The sequence below is a fragment of the Dreissena polymorpha genome, chromosome 2 (genome assembly GCF_020536995.1).
Source record: "Dreissena polymorpha isolate Duluth1 chromosome 2, UMN_Dpol_1.0, whole genome shotgun sequence".
Taxonomy (NCBI): domain Eukaryota; kingdom Metazoa; phylum Mollusca; class Bivalvia; order Myida; family Dreissenidae; genus Dreissena; species Dreissena polymorpha.
The window spans coordinates 91,846,884-91,864,115 of record NC_068356.1 but is presented as its reverse complement, the minus strand read 5'-3'; the positions used below and the strand labels follow the sequence as shown (position 1 = coordinate 91,864,115).

At 36.1% G+C, this 17,232-nt stretch overlaps 1 protein-coding gene across 3 annotated transcripts in view; it reads right to left on the bottom strand.

The window, feature by feature from the left end:
- Nucleotides 1-3,530: 3,530 nt before the first annotated feature.
- The window catches only part of LOC127868046 (uncharacterized), a 42,652-nt gene continuing 28,950 nt past the window's right edge, over nucleotides 3,531-17,232 (bottom strand). For all 3 annotated transcript variants that reach the window (XM_052409616.1, XM_052409614.1, XM_052409615.1), the window contains 4 exons: nucleotides 7,417-11,115; nucleotides 6,362-6,440; nucleotides 5,677-6,244; nucleotides 3,531-3,784 (listed from right to left, as the gene is read on the bottom strand). In XM_052409616.1, the coding sequence (XP_052265576.1) occupies nucleotides 3,687-3,784; nucleotides 5,677-6,244; nucleotides 6,362-6,440; nucleotides 7,417-11,087 (4,416 nt within the window). In that variant the 5' untranslated portion in view covers nucleotides 11,088-11,115 and the 3' untranslated portion in view covers nucleotides 3,531-3,686. The remainder of the gene's footprint in view (nucleotides 3,785-5,676; nucleotides 6,245-6,361; nucleotides 6,441-7,416; nucleotides 11,116-17,232) is intronic.

The window sequence follows — 17,232 nt, the reverse complement described above, 5'->3', positions numbered from 1 at the left end:
GTTACTGCCATTAAGTATCAATTAAACGTTAAATGCGAGGTCAGCAAAACCGCCTTACTGTACTTGTTGTTGGACATAATCCGTAGTTACATATTTATATAATCACATGGAGGTTTATATAATCACATGGGCTATACTGAGCTTATGATATGAAGGGAGACAGATAATGGGTGGGGTTGCTTGAATTTTACTGCGCAAACATGCATGAATATTTGTTTTTAATATAAGTAGAACTAAAAGGCTTTAATCCTATTAGTTAGTTGAATAAAATGCGTCGAATCGCTGATTCATTAAATAAAGGATTAACGATTATGATTCGCGGCATCGTGAACTCGTCAATAATTATATATTTTTATTATGTATTTCATAAGTCGATCAGACGGTATTTAATAGATAATGTAACGTCGCTGTCCATCTTCATAACAGTTTACTTTACAACGGGTTGAACAAGGGCGAAGCCATTAGTCTTCAAACTTCCTTAATAACATCCGGAACATCACATATTTGCCATTAATCTTGCATTCAAATATAACTGTGAATTATGCAAATGCCTTCCATTTAACATTCCAAATAGACGATGTTTACTTTTGTATAAAACCGTCTGTGTTATATTTCAGATGAAATATGAGCGTATGTTCGTTTACAGTGTATTTATAATATGTGTGCTTATCACGCCATGGCCACTGTAATTTGTTTTTACAAAAACAAATATTTGTACTTATGTTACAACCGTTTGCTTATTATGGCAAAACGACACCTTTATAAAATGATTAAGTATGTCCGATGTTTGAGTATGTTAAACGCTCTATCAAGATTCACTTCTTTGTGTACATGTTGCACTGCAGTATAAGTATCTGTAGTCCACGTATTAATATTGTTAAAATTGTTGTTTTCGTTTATTGTAGCATCAACAGCTAGGTTGTAAACTTGTTCACTATGGCTGACAAATGGAGTAGTTTCAGTCAAAATATTTTTATACAAGCCCCTGTGACATTCAACTCGAACTAGTACACATCCACACTGATAAGGTCCCGGGATAAGGTTTATCCCTTTCTCTCAAAATGGTCTTTGTGGAAAACAGCGCTCATCTGACCGACACAAGCCTATGTGAACTCGACCTTTGTCCCATTGGCCTAAACATCAACAGGCGTCTTCATTTCCTCTCAACAAAATGGTCTACGGGTCAGTACGACCGCCCGAATCAAATGTGCAAAGAAATGTACACGTAATTCTTTGCAGCTACCAGCGCATAAACTTTCGTTTTGGTCTTTGTTGATCATTCTAACATCGTGCGGAAACGTAATTGTATACGTTCCAGCCCCGACAAACCAAAGCAATAATAGTCCTTAAATTTCATTTGGTCTGAATGTCATCTATCTTTCAGTGAGGTTTCCTTTGAATCTCTTCAATACAAACGAAATTATAATTGATACAAGGAACATTTAAAGCAGGTATATACGATTTTTATATGTGCTGAATTGTAAAATATTGATACAAATATATATAACACACACTATGCAAGAAAAATGATACATTTAAGACGAATTTCATAAAATACAGCAAATACAAATTAGCGCCCCGAGCCGATTATGACGAAGATAATTCGTAATTATTTTCCTACAATAACCGACGCATTCGTCTTTTTTGTAAGTGTTCATGTGTCGTATGAATCGATATCGCTGCAGAAATTTCAAATGAACCGTTAAACTAAATTTAGATTCACATCGTACATGCATGATATATATGCTGGCGAATTCGGCTGTACAGCCTTTTTCGATTTCAGAATTAAATATCTGGCTTATTTAGCATTTTTCGACACATGTTCTTCTTAACTTTTATTTTAGTTTATATTGAAATATATGTATAATAAGTTTTTACACATTTTATATTTATTACTAAATATTTGACAAGATCGTATATACCCGCTTTAATACAGGGCATTGGGTCCATGTAAATTGATGTAATTTATGGCCCTTCAACTCTGAACTTCCTTTCATTGCCCTCAATCACTAAATGGATTTTGACTTGAAACACTTATGAATAATACTAAAACGAATTAGTAATGCCCCGCGCAGAGGATTAAGCATGTGGAAAAACAAGTAAATAGTTAATACATGAACATAAAACAAGATATTATCATCTTTCGGAATATGAAGTTTCAATGTATGCCCTTCAATGTTTAGAGAAAAATGTAACGCAAAAAGAAAAGAACAATTAAGTCATGTTTATAATGACCATAACTGGTCATTAAATCTGAACCAAGTGTTATGCATGTCAAACACTACAGGTCCTAAATGTGTCTATGTAATTTTACAAAGATTTATTAGCATCTTTTAAATATGAATGCGGTCATTCTCTGCGCACGGAGGTTAGACACTGGGTTACAACTTACAACAGCTATAGCTCCTTATTTTTTCTTGTGCGCAGAATAACCCCGATAGAATACATATACATGTGTGTATAATGGTATAGGAAGAAAGGACTAGAAGCGTATGAGGACCATCACTGATCAGTGCGTTTCATTATAAGGATATGGTCAATTCTGCCCTTTATCGCATTATTCGTTGCGATATCATGATCATCCTAGCATTATTATCATTAGAAAATGTCACTTGAACCCTTTCAATGCCATTATCATTAATAAATTTCATTTCAATACGTTCAATGCGTATCTAGATAATCATAGCACAACATCACAAGAATAACCATATATATTTAAGGGAGTTATGACCCTGTACTATGCCTGTACTATGCACCTCATCCCAGGCTGTCAATCTATATTTTGGCTTTATAAATCCCTTTAATAATCAGCACATGCTTGTTAGACGATTTACTATGTCCCGAACAATGGTATTGGCATATTGCGGAATGGATTTATAGCGCCAAGTTCAAGACTTCCATGAGAACTTGATTCGCTTAGGTTAACTGTGCAAAATCTTAGAACTACCGCTACTTCGTATTTGCAAAACTAACGTAAGCAAATGTTATAACCTGTAGAACCACAGCCAAGTTCTGACACTTTTCAGTTCATTATTCAGTCATTTGTTTACAACTCCATACAAACTTGAACTGCAGAAATGGAGTTCCATTCAGCGCGTCGAATCTTCTTCATCACCACCCAGGGACTGTTATTACTTCAAGGCGGGATAATCGTGTTCAAATGTCGTCTTTTAAGTATGTGTATATATGTAGTCAATCGCAGATATTTAGTGCTAACGAAAGAAACATTAATTATGCATACAAGCGAAGACACGTTTATATGTACAACGTTCTTGAGTCGAGTCCACAACAATTACAATGACGTCTGTTCTTGGGTATTTGCCCCTAGGATAAAAATGCAAAATATTAAAAGGTTCCTTTTGAATTTCTGTCTTCGGTGATCTTCTGCAGTTTTCAGTTTCAAATTACACAGTGAATCAGCAGCTAATAAACACTACTCACACAACTTCTAGTTATTTTGTATTATATTGTTCACTCGAATATAGGCCGACCTAACCAGCACTGACTGGATAAAAATACAACACTAAGGCTTCATTTTAAAATAGTTTTTCTTTACCTCGATTACATAAGATTAAATATGAAAACATGCCATAAAAGAAGTAATTGAAACATAATCGAAAACACACGCAAACAGAAATAACAGTAACAGAGCACAAATTAAACAATTGACTACTACAGCACTAAATCTAAATGAGGTTTCCTCGTGCTATATTCTGTTCTTCAATGTATCGCTTTGTATTGTCGATGTGAAGCGCGGTTACCAGCAGAGCGACATTCGTGTATCCTGAAATAACAAACAAGAATATGAAACTTACATACAAATATGACAATATTAAAGAGATCTTTTCACGCTTTGGTAAATTGACAAAATTGAAAAAAGTTGTTTCAGATTCGCAAATTTTCATTTTGGTTATGATATTTGTGAGGAAACAGTAATACTGAACATTTACCATGCTCTAATATAGCCATTATATGCATCTTTTGACGATTTTAAAACCTAAAAATTATAAAGCGTTGCAACGCGAAACGACTGAATAATTTGGAGAGTTCTGTTTTTGTCGTTAAATTTTGTGAAACTACGAAGATTGCTTATATAACGTATAAAATACGTTTAGCATGTGTACCCGGCGGAATAGCTCAGTAGGTTAAAGCGTTTTTACTTCAGGACTCTGGCAGGACTCCAGGGGTTACTGGTTCGAAACCTGCTCCGGGCAATGTTCTTTTCCTTTTTTTAATTTTATTCTTGATTTTTTACTAGAGCTTTTACGATCCAATGTTTACATTTATCAATATAAAGCATTTAATGAATAAGTTAAAAAAAATGCCAAAATCTGTGAAAAGGCCCCTTTAAAATAAATACGAAGGTCTTTTCATTGCGAAAACCAACGCCGATTTAAGATTACGTATAAAACGTATATAATATTCGTATGTTCATGACAAACTGCAAAAGAATGCTTAGTTTTCGGTGGTTGAATCTGTCAGTTTTCGAAATATTTGCAAGTGTTATTTAAACACGGGGTGTTTGTAAAACATGCATGCCCCAAATATGGGCTGTCAGTTGTAGTGGCAGCCATTGTGTGAATACGTTTTTTGTCACTGTGACCTTGACCTAGTTACCTGAAAATCAATAGGGGTCATCTGCCAGTCATGATCAATGTACCTATGAAGTTTCATGATCCTCGTAAGCATTCTTGAGTTATCATCCGGAAACCATTTTACTATTTCGACTCACTGTGACCTTGACCTTTGACCTAGTGACCTGAAAATCAATAGGGGTCATCTGCCAGTCATGATCAACGTATCTATGATTTTCATGATCCTAGGCCTAAGCGTTCTTGAGTTATCATCCGGAAACCATCTGGTGGACGGACGGACGGGCATGTGCAAAACAATATACCCCCTCTTCTTCGAAGGGGGGCATACAAAATTGTGTATGGTGTATTATAAACGAATACACACCGTGTTTCTAGAAAAATCGTCGTATGGTAACCATGGTATTCTTTGACATAAATTAACTGTGTTCAATATGATTTCAGAACATATATAGTACATAAAACATGGTGTTATGTTACCCATAATAAAATTCAACGTAAGATATTGTCAAGATAAACAGAGAAGACTAAGATCAACAAACTAGTGTCATAAATGTGGAACTTAAAGTGGCTTCTTTTTTTTAAGTTTTGACAATGAAACCTTGTTTTAGATACACATGATCCGGCTTCAATCTTCGCTTTATTATTGATAAAGACATTCTGATCAAGTTTAATCGACACTGAATCATTAATATGGCCTATATTACATTTTCTACTAAAATGTTACATTTTGACCTAGTTGTGAATGCACGTAAACTAGATTTAAAATTGGAAAGATAGACGGATGACCACATAGTATGAGTGATAGACCTATAATGCACTACTTATCTACGTAGGGGCATCTTCTGTACTATTTTAAAGTTACTGCTGGACCTCATTTTGCGGAAGGACGAGCGGAATGGCCAGCGATCGGGCGGATGGCAAATATATAGCCATCACTGGGAAGCTTAGGTGTGGGGCTTATAAACGTATTTCACTATTGATGTACAATCCATTACCTCTCGTATTTTTGTAGATTTGTCAAATAAATACACTAAAAATAATTTTATTTGCATTGACATGTATACCAACTAAATGTCCTTACTGTTAGGTGTATTTATTCCATACAGCCTACACAAATGATCAATGGCTTCACTTCTTTTCTTCTCTATATCATTTACATCTGTTGTTTCAGAAGACGTCGCCTTATTGACATCAGTCGTATCGATAGCCGGATCAACATCCCGGTTTCTTTCGCTTTCTATCTCAACAGAACCAGGACTATCCTGTTTCTCCAATACAACACTTTCGTCCATGGGGAAGGCATCTTCAATGTTTTTTTCATGTATGCTGTCTGTTATTGAACTGGGAGTAGAAGGTGTCGATTCAAACCCGATTGCCATTAAAGGCAGTGTCAATTGATTGAACAGAGGTGTGGAAGCATTAAATATTGGAGGGGAAGTCAAGCCCGAGTTCGCTTCTATGGAAGGCCTTCTTGAGACCACATTCTGATTTTTCAACGTTTCAGTGAAACTTATAGAGCAGTTCCTCGGCTCTGTATCCATTACTGAGGGTGCGGTATCTACAACGGAAGCATGACCCGGAGTAGACTGGTTTGGGGCTGAATCACTTCTAACGACAGTATGACTATTTAATAACGATCCATCAAGAACCTGAAAATATAAAGATATTAGTACATAATCGTTTCCTAATTACTCAAACACAGATATTAAATACAAGGCAAAGCAAACGCATTAACTAAACCAGAATAGGAACCGTATTTTAATTACCTGCACATATTCACGCACTGGCGGAGGAGAGAAGGAAGTTACACTTGAGATGATATCCAACTGGCTCAATCTTCGTTTGCTATTGAATAAATAATATTTCTATTTAGGCAGTATACATTTGAGAAGTAGTATAAATTTGAAAATAAAAGCAGACAGTAAGTACTATGAGCAATGTACGTACTACCACATACAAAACTCTGAGTGGAATGTGTCTTCAGATTAGTAAAACGCACATGCCACAGAGAGCCGGTGTGTCCATCAAAGTAATCGTCACGAAGAAGACGATATTGTTGAGATCTAATAAATAACAATAGCTCCGCGGTTGGAGAGATATGCCCCCACCAAAAAAACTAGTGAACTAGTGACCCAAAATTTAATAGGGGTCATGTACTGACCAAGGCCAATGCACATATGAAGTATCAAGCCAATCGGTCAATTCGTTGATGAGTTATTGATAGGAAACAATGTTCACACTTATTGTGACAATGACCTTGACCTTTTTGACCCAATGTAAATAGGGGCCATCAACTCTCCAAGGCCAATCCACAAGGGAAGTATCGAGTCAATCGGTGAATCAGTTTACAAGTAATTGATTGGAAACGATTTCACACTTGGTGTGACAGTGACTTTGACCCTTAACCAATGAACCCAGTTTCAATATGAGCCATCTACGGCACAATACCAATGCGCAGCATGTGAAGTATCAAGCAATTCGGTCCCTCCGTTCACAAATGTATTGATCGAAAAACCATTTTCACTCCAATTGTGACAGTGACCTTGACCTAAAATTCACATTATCACTAGGGGTCATCTACTGACAAAGGCCAATGCACATGGTAAGTACCAAACCATTTGGTCAATCTGTAAACAAGCTATTGATCGGAAACAAACTTGTCTACCGACAGGTCGACCGACATCCACCAACTATATATACTCCCTCTTCTTCGAAGGGGGAGGGGCATAAAAGGCTAGTTGACCACTAGCATAACCGCTAAACAAGCTATGCTTGGTAATTTCCTTAACCAATTAAAAGCTGCAAGTTATAGGCTAAATACCTTCTAAGTTGGTGAAAGTAATCCTGGAAGTGCTTGAAGACTTCTCTGATGTTTTCACTCGCATCAGTGGAGCATAATGTATAGTCCATCATGGAGCATTTATCAATTGCAATAAGTGCACGAACTGACGCTTCATCGTGGTGTTCTGAGAAATCTAATGGATTAAAAAACTGCTTGCAACATTTACATCTCACGCATTTTCCCAACAAAGCGTGCCCCGTCATGTCTGTTTTCACATAAAGATATTCAGGTTTCAAAAGTCCGAATGTTGTAATTATGTCATCGTTTTCTAAGATTTTATCATGACGCACATCAAATCCCCTCTCATACACAGCTTTGTCGATTTTCATAAATTCATTCATTCCTGGAAGAATATCCATGCTTTTTTCCAACTTATTATCCGTACTTTTATCCGAGTCTTTTTTACTGATTTTAAACGGACTTTCTGGTAAGTCATTGTCGCTTGAGTCTTCAGAATTGAACATCATAGGTTTATGCACTTTCTGTTTTCGTTTTCTCTTTAGCGGCTTTTGTGGTGTCTGTGTTGCGCGTTGTGAGCTCTTTTCATCATCAGAGACATCAGAAAAAGTTAAAGGCTTTAACCTTTCTATAAATTTCTTCTTTTGTGATTGTCCTTTAATTACCACGCGATCATCGCAGTACTTTACTTCTACATGTTCTTTAAGGTTCTTCATATCCAAAATATCAGGTTTTACAGCATTTTCAGAAGTCACAGCGACTTTTGAAGGACGTAAGTCTATTATTTCAAAATCATCCATGTCAATATCGTCTTCAGTGTCACGCTTTCCATTACAGCCCTCCTGAATGTTTTCACTTGTAATGGGACAATTTTCTGATTTATCATGTTTCCGCAGTTCTGAATGTACTCTCGGTTTGTCATGTTCCTTACCAATCTCATTTGCAACGTCCTCATGCACTGACTTGGACTTATTTACGATCGTTTTTTGTTTTAAACTTTTAGCGTTAGGTTCTTCCTCATGTTTAAATGATTTATTGACAGGTGCCTTTTCTTTTTCTGAATGTTTTATTTTCTTAAAAACTTCTTTCCTTTTCTCCACTTCTTTGACACTTTCCTTTTCACCTAATTTGAAATATTTACCGTCTTGTGTTTTCTCTGTTTTCTTTAAACTGTCTCGTTTTCTACTTACTTCACATGGTGCAGAGAGCCGCCTTTTTCGGTCTTTATCTTCGTCTGCTGACATTAAATTGCTTTTAGCACCTGAATTTGTTCCGCTATGACGACGATTGTGGGCCACTTGTGGTAACGGTCCCGCATTATCCTTAACGATTTTGCTAGAAATTGTTTTTGCTTCCACTTCAGGTTTCTTAACAAGTTGCTCACCGTTGACTTTGGCTTTATCTTTCATCAAAGAATCAGACTTTTTAACGCTAAATGCAGTTTTAGAAACTTCACTTTTCGTTAAGGAAAGAGTTTTCTGAGAATCTGTACTCAGACGCTCGTTTTTTACACTGGTATCTTTGTCAGCTGACATTGAACTGTTCTTTTTCTTATCGTTTGTTCCGCTATGACGACAACTGTGAGCTACCTGTGGTAACTGTTCCGTATCATCCTTAACGATTTTGCTAGAAATTGTTTTCGCTATAACTTCGGGTTTCTTCACAAATGGCCCACAGTTGACTTTTTCTTTAAACGTAGATTCAGACTTATTAACACTAGATGAAGATTTAGATCCTACAATGTTCTTTACAGGGTCGGTTTTCTGTGTATCTTTACTTAAACAGTCGGTTTTTACATTTCTCAAATGCTGTACATTTATTTGTTTTACTTTTTCGGCTCGCCCAGGTTGTTTTGATTGCGGGTCTTTTCCTCCTAATTTATTGCCCGAAGCAGTTTTAGCATCATTTTTATGGCTTTTCTGCACATAAGGATAAGCACTTGGTTTTAATTGATTATTTTCTGTTGGTAAATTGGTTTTCTGTTCCAAGTTTGAATAAGGCTGATCAATAAGTTCCGGTTCGTTTTTGTCCTTCAATGTTGAATGGTTATCGGATTTAGTTTCTTCATTCACTTTCGATAAATTTACATCGTTCGTTTGTTCATGTTTGTCAGACAATATATTTACTTCTGATGATGACATTACGCATTGCGTTTTTGCTTTATTATTCAATTCACTTTCAGAACTATTAGGCGAGTTTTCGGAAGAAAACTTGCCCTCCTCAGTACTAGCAACTAAAACACTTCGATCTATTTCTGTATTATTGGCATGTGAACTCGAAGACTCAACTTGTTTGTCATTAGCATTACTGTTTGAGAGACTAACAACGGTTTTGCTACTTACTACATTTTGGCCAATGGAAGACACGGCTTTTTTCAACAGTCGTGCCCACGAGGCAATGCTTTTGTCCTTTTCCAATTCCTGAAATGTCTGATTAAGTTTACCCATCGAGGTGTCATGGTTATTTGATCGATTTGTCTTACTTTTTGTTGTATTGACAATATCCGTATCATTTCCTTGGTTTGATACATTGGTTGACAATATGCTAATAGCACTATGCCCTAGACATTCACCATAATTTAGTTTTTCTGTGTTTTCCAAAATGGTCGTAATAAGTTTTTCAGGCTCTGGTATGGTTTCTATTTGAACAGAAGCATTTTCGAATTTTTCAACAGTGTCATCATTAACGCATGTTTTAAGCGTTTGGTCATTATCGGATTCTTTATTTTCTGAAGAATCGTCATCATGTTTTGGATTTTCATTCGTTTTTTCTGGGAAAACTAAACCAATGTTTTTTAAACTTTCCGGCGAAAGGTGTTTTTTCAACTTGGCTTTTTGTGCTTTTATTTTTTCGTCAAGTGCTTTCATTTCAATATTGATATCGCCTTTAGCTGGAGAAATCTTTCCAGTCTGTCTCTGTTCATTTGAGGGTACACAAGACTGTGAAGGCTCTGATATTTTTTCGTTTCCTGACTCTTTGTGAGCCGCGTATATATTTTCTTTGTTTTCAGTGTGTTTCGGTTCTCTTTGTGCAATTTGAACAGATATTAACAAACCACCATCACTATCAGGTTGTTGAAAGATTACCCTTTCTTCAGTTTCTGCATTGAGAATATCGTCCCTCAGATCGTCAGATGAAACATCATCGGTTAAAAGCGGATGTTTTTCACTTATACATTCGCCAGTTATTACGTTGTCACCGGGTTTAATTATATCTCCATTTTTGCATGATCGTTTTTCTGATGATTTGTGAGAACGATCACTTGATGACCTTTCTTCCCCTCTTTTAGTATCGTCGAGGTCCCCTTTGTATGTTTCTGTTCTATGTCTTTGGGATCTGTATGATTGATTTGGACTTCTTTTAGAACTTCTCTCGTTGTCGTGTAATGTTCTATCTTGGTTCATTTTCCTACTCCATTGGTCATCATTACGCAAACGCTGTCGGCTTCGTTTCGGAAAATGCACATCACTATCTTTATAATAGTTTCGGCTGTTCTGGCTCCTGTAATACTCATTCTCATTTCTCGGTGGACTTCTACTACGGAACCGTCTTTCTCTACTTCTATGACGTGGGGGCGGACTCCGTCCTTGAAAAGTTGGCCGTGCCACATTTCTGTCTCGGTAAAAATCTATATCCGACGGAATATCAGGAGCCGCCATATAGGAATCCGGAAATGGCCACTGACTGGCCATTGGTGTTCTTCCGTACCAATAAAGATCCCTGAGAAAATGAATAAATATGATAAAATGTAAACACATATAAGTAAGATTTCGTTTGTTGAGAAAAACAAATCAAGGCATTAATCAGCAAGAAAAAGGACGCGAAAGAATAAAAGTAACAGGACATTGGTCCTTTTGAATTAAATCGGCGATTTTTAAATCCTTGAGAAAGACGTATTTGTTCATATAATACTAACTTAGTAATAAATAATACATTCTAAAATCATCATATTTCAGTAATGTGAAATATGAATATAATTCTTTTTTAAACCCTAGAGTCTGTTCAAAAGGAAATTGGAGCAGCCTTCTACCAAATGAAGCTGTTTTTTATATTGATATTTTGTTATCAGACAAATTTCATTGAAATTAACTTTAAATCCATAACAACAATTAAAATTGCCTCCATGAATGGCATTTGCATTAAATATAAAATGATATTTTGAAACCAGATTTAAACAAGAGCTGTGTTTGTAAAACACAATGCCCCCTACAGCGCCGCTTTGAAGACATATATTTGACCTTTGACCTTGAAGAATGACTATGACCTTTCACCACTCAAAATGTGCAGCTCCATGAGATACACGTGCATGCCGAATATCAAGCTGCTATCTTCAATATTGCAAAAGTTATGGGACACAAAAATACAATGACAGACAGACAGACAGGCCAAAAACAATATATACCCGATTATTCGATCCGGGGGCATACAAACTAGATTAAAGTAAAATATGCCTTATCAAAGCAATTAGAAGGATGTATATTAAATTGAAGTGGACCATATTTATATGACGTCAACATAATTATGATACGTGAGCAGCTTTTATCAGACTAAGACATTAGTAACTTTGAATTTGGTCTATATCTAGACAGCTGATTCTGCTATACTGGTAAACTTGACTGTACAAAACGTTGGGTGGTAGTAGTAGTTACTGCGAACAAGTATATTGCAACAATAATTTAATCTCTTAATCTCTACTACGTGTGTAACCTCCTCATCTCCAGAAGAAAACCAGATAAATCAATCACACTTAGATGGATATTGTTATATCACAAGCTCGGTTTTAAACCACATAATTTCGCATAACATGATTTCTTTTTCCAATACTAGCAGATTTTGTGCAATATTTTATTTTCGGATACATTTAACTGAAACATACATCCCATTTATTACACCATTTACAATTGCCCGTGTGTGTCATTTGCGTGCACTATTATATTCATGTAGTGTACATTTCATATTAAAAAGCCACATTCAAATCACTCGACTCATGGAAACCATCCAACATAGAAGAAAAACAATGAAATCTGAAGTAAAAGTCGACCCTGTCCATGACATGTAAAACACGAGCACCGCCTAGCGGGATCAGACTGCTTATCTATTTTTCTTTTTTCAGGTGAAGGGGCCTATCTCAATACTTCAAGCAAAAAGGGGGATGGGGTATATAGTGTAAGGTTTTGGTCATTTATTGCATTATCTTTCAAAATTGAAAAATATTAAAACAAGAGATGTGTTCGTCAGAAACACAATGCCCCCTTTTTTTACCTTTGCCCTTGAAGGATGACCTTGACCTTGAACTTCCACCACTCAAAATGTGCAGCTTCATGAGAACGCCGATTAAAAAATTATTTTTTTTGACCTTTGACCTTGAAGGATGACCTTGACCTTCCACCACTCAAAATGTGCAGCTTCATGAGAATGCCGCTTTGATTTTTTTTTATATTGTTGTGACCTTTGACCTTGAAGGATGACCTTGACCTTCCACCACTCAAAATGTGCAGCTTCATGAGATACACATGCATGCCAAATATCAAGTTGCTATCTTCAACAGTGAAACAGTTATGGCCAATGTTAAAGTTTTCGGACGGACAGACGACATATATTTGACATTTGACCTTGAAGGATGACCTTGACCTTCACCACTCAAAATGTTCAGCTCCATGAGATACACATGCATGCCAAATATCAAGTTGCTATCTTCACAGTTATGGCCAATGTTAAAGTTTTCGGACGGACAGACGCCATATATTTGACATTTGGCCTTGAAGGATGACCTTGACCTTCACCTTTCACCACTCAAAATGTTCAGCTCCATGAGATACACATGCATGCCAAATATAAAGTTGCTATCTTCAATAGTGAAAAAGTTAAGACCAATGTTTAAGTTTTTTTTCGGACGGACGGACAGACTGACATACTGACTGACGGACAGTTCAACTGCTATATGCCACCCTACCGGGGGCACAAAAAAGGAATATTATTTTATTTATTTATTTTGGGGGGGGGGGGCTTGGGAGGGATGGTTGGACGGTCTTTCAAAAATAAAATAATAAAAATAAATATTTGTGGTTTTTAACCATGTTTAAAAAAAATTGGGGTGTGTGGGCTGGGGGGTTGAGAGGGGGGGGGGGTTATAGCCTGGGGTGTAGTCATTTATTAGATGATCTTTCAAAAATAAGATAAAATGGAGAAAACAATTGGGGGGGGGGGGGGTTCTGGGGTGAGACGTGGGGGATGGTTGGGTGGAGTCTATTGTGGTATGTCAGGTTAGTGTTTTGTCAACGTATAAATCAAATCTGATCATAAAGTTATGGTAATTTTAGCAAAATTTGATACTTTGACATTGAGAGTCAATGTTATTCAAAGGTCAAGGTCAAATTCAACTTGCCAGGTAATGTACCCTCATAATAGTACGAAAGTATTTGAAGTTTGAAAGCAATAGCCTTGATATTTTAGAAGTAAAGTGGATCTTAACACAAAATTTAACCAAATATTCAAGTTACCAATTCAAAAAAAACCATACTTTTGTCAAAATGCCAGTCAAAGTTACATAACTTTTACTGCACAGTTCCCTTATGATAGTAAGTGTTGCAAGTATGAAAGCAAAAGCTTTGATACTTTATGAATAAAAAGGCCCTAAACACAAAACTCAAACCAAATTTTCAATTTTCTAAGTATAAAAGTGGCCATAATTCTGTGAAAATGCCAGTCAGAGTTACATTACTTTTCCTGCGCAGTCACCTTATTATAGTTAGTAAGTGTTGCAAGTATGAAAGCAACAGCTTTGATACTTTAGGAATAAAGTGGACCTATTCACAAAACTTAACAAAATTTTCAATTATCTAAGTATAAAAAGGGCACATAATTCAGTCAAAATGTCAGCCAGAGTTATCTAACTTTGCCTTCCCAATCCCCTCATGATAGTAAGTGTGCCATGTTTGAATGCAATAGTTTTGATACTTAATGCGAAAATTAAACACAAAACTTAACCGGACGCCGACGCTCAGGTGACGACAATAGCTCATTTTTTTCAATCACAGCGCTGAAGGCACCGAAGTTGTTCGCTATTGCATAATATAAGACGCAACTCAGTTTTCAAAATTGTGTTATAGCTTTTTGTATCGCAAGTTTGAAATGAACACAACCCATTCAAATTTATAAAGAGTGTGTCTTAAAGCACAGGTCGATATGTGTTTTTTTCACATCATTTCTAAAATAGATCATTTAAGCTTCATTTTGGGAAAAAAGGGCTTTATGCATATGGATTAATTGTCATCCCAGTACCAGAGACTCAGTTTAAACGAAAATCTTATTTGACATGCAGTAAGCCCTGTTTTCCCTGAAAGCAGTCGATATGTACAGATTTCACTGATATCATAAACTTCACAATATCGTCGCACAAGCTGTTTAACACTAGATTGGCCAATGTCGTCGCACAAGCTATTAAACACACTTGATTACATACACACACTTGCTGTCTGCAGTGTACCAGTGATGAAGTATAAACAGGCAGATGCGGTGGTTATCGTTAGTAGCGTAGTACAGCAGACGCTCCTAGCATTCGTCGTCTGCATAATTTTACTGCAGGTAGTGCAGGCCTTCAAATGCTGTCGCTCATGCAAAGCGTGCGCTCTCATTGGTTAATATCGATTGTCCAATACAACGACGCTCCGCCTAGCGTAGTAAAGAGCAGACTGACTTGCAAAACTAGCGTTACATTAGTTGCTCGCTAGCGCGAACAACTAAAAAATAGATGAGCTAAAAATGCTGCCTAAGGCTTATTTAACTGCCTGAACGCACGAATCCTTTGCATGTACCATTACAATGCGGCGATCCCAGTTTTCGTGATTTTATGTTATCGTATGTGTTGTTACAAAAGTGGAAGATATTAATACAAACTTCTCTACAGATATAATTTTTGGAATTTGATTGGTTACTGCATTAACCGCCTATGAATTACTCCCTTCCGCAAAGGCTAACATTCAGACCACTGATTCCGGCTACGCTCTCAGTCTGCTTAACCTGTGCTCGTATTAGCGATTACATGACAATTATCAAACCTCCCCATCTCCACCAGTTGAACAGATAAACCCATCCAACTTAATGGTGCGCTCGGGTTTGAGCGCATGATGATATGTTTAAACTAGAAATGGCGCGGCAGAGGCCGACGCGTATTCCCACGCCGCATGTTTGACCCTATAAGTGCTAATAGTGTAGGAGATAGTGGCCATGACGGACGGCGGAGATAACCGCATTTTTCGAAAAGCTAGGGGATAACAATTACACCCATGATGTCAATGAAAATCTGTGAACTTGTAAACGGAAATTTATAGGTATTTCTAAATAAAGATAGAATTTAACATTTACGAACTATCACCATATGTAATATATTACATAAAACAGCAGAAAATAGTTCATGCATGTTTGGATTTAAAAATAGTAATGTATCATATGTAAACAAAATATATGGTTTTAATAATTTTACTTATAAAAGTCTCAGGTCGGCGTCCGAAAAGATGATGCTTTGAAGTAAAATCAAAGATTAGAGCGTACATATCATACATTACACACAAGTTAACTAGCTATACACATTTATAAAACGAAAAAAATGCGTCGATATGTCCTAACATAAATATTATTAATATATATTAAAAGTATATAATAGTGTAAATATTTAACGTTATCGTTTGTTATTCATAACTTATATCTCATTAAAAAAACATTAAATAAATTTAATTTATTACAAAAATTTATTATTTGGAAGTTATTAATTAGTTGAATAGCAAGAAAGTGCCGTCCCTGGGGATCGAAACTGTGACATATGCAAGCAAAAGCTCACTTGCAACGACAACACCAAACCGGCTTTACAATTTCAGACTTGAAAACGTGTCGGTAATACAAGGGGGGGGGGGTCTTGATAATTTTAACGATTTGAAATCGTTAAAAATTAGCCAATGACAATGATCAAATAACGAAGACATTTTTTAACAATTTTATGTTATATTGCTTGTTTGAAATCTATGCATCTATTTTTTTTTACAATTACTTTTCAATTTGAACAACTTAAACAATTCGTTTAAGAATAAACTGTTATTTAAAACAACACAATTTAGGATAATGAACAGGACACACAAACCCTTAACAACTCAACATTTAATGTATCAAGTTTCGACATTTTTGACGCAACAAAAGAAATGAAGTATATCACCCGCAAACATTCTGACAGGAAGCGTCAATCACTTGCTGACATTTTGACAGGTAGCGCGAGTGGAATGTGGACGGATTTCGAAAGGCAGATTATGTGCGAAAAAAACGATAAATAGGCCAAAGCCGTAGGCGAAACAATTGGGAAGTTCAAACAATGTTTGGGGGCTGGAAATAACAGAGTATATAATTAAATACTTGTTGTATACTACTTCATAAAGCAAAAAGACACATGCAAAGATAGAACAAGTTTGTGGTCTCTTACGTTTCTATCTTTAGGTATTATTTGGAAAAACCATGTAGGAACCCAACGTAAGGATTTTAACATGGAATCCCAATTTTTAACAGTGTACAATTTCTGTGTGCGAGTCTTGAAGCGTTCGTCGCAGTTGTTTCGAAGGATGACGTGCGTTGAGGTATTATTTCAATATTAGCTATAAGACAATTCTAAAATCGTTAAATTATTAAATTAAAGTGCGTAACAAGAAGGTGTAACATAATTTTATTTTTATTCATGTAAATATATCTAAAAGCTTTACAATCAGTCATCTAGAAACGTGACAATCGTTATCTTATTAGTACACTGATTTGATCACGGTATCTATCTTAACAACTTATTCAGAAGTAGTCATAAAC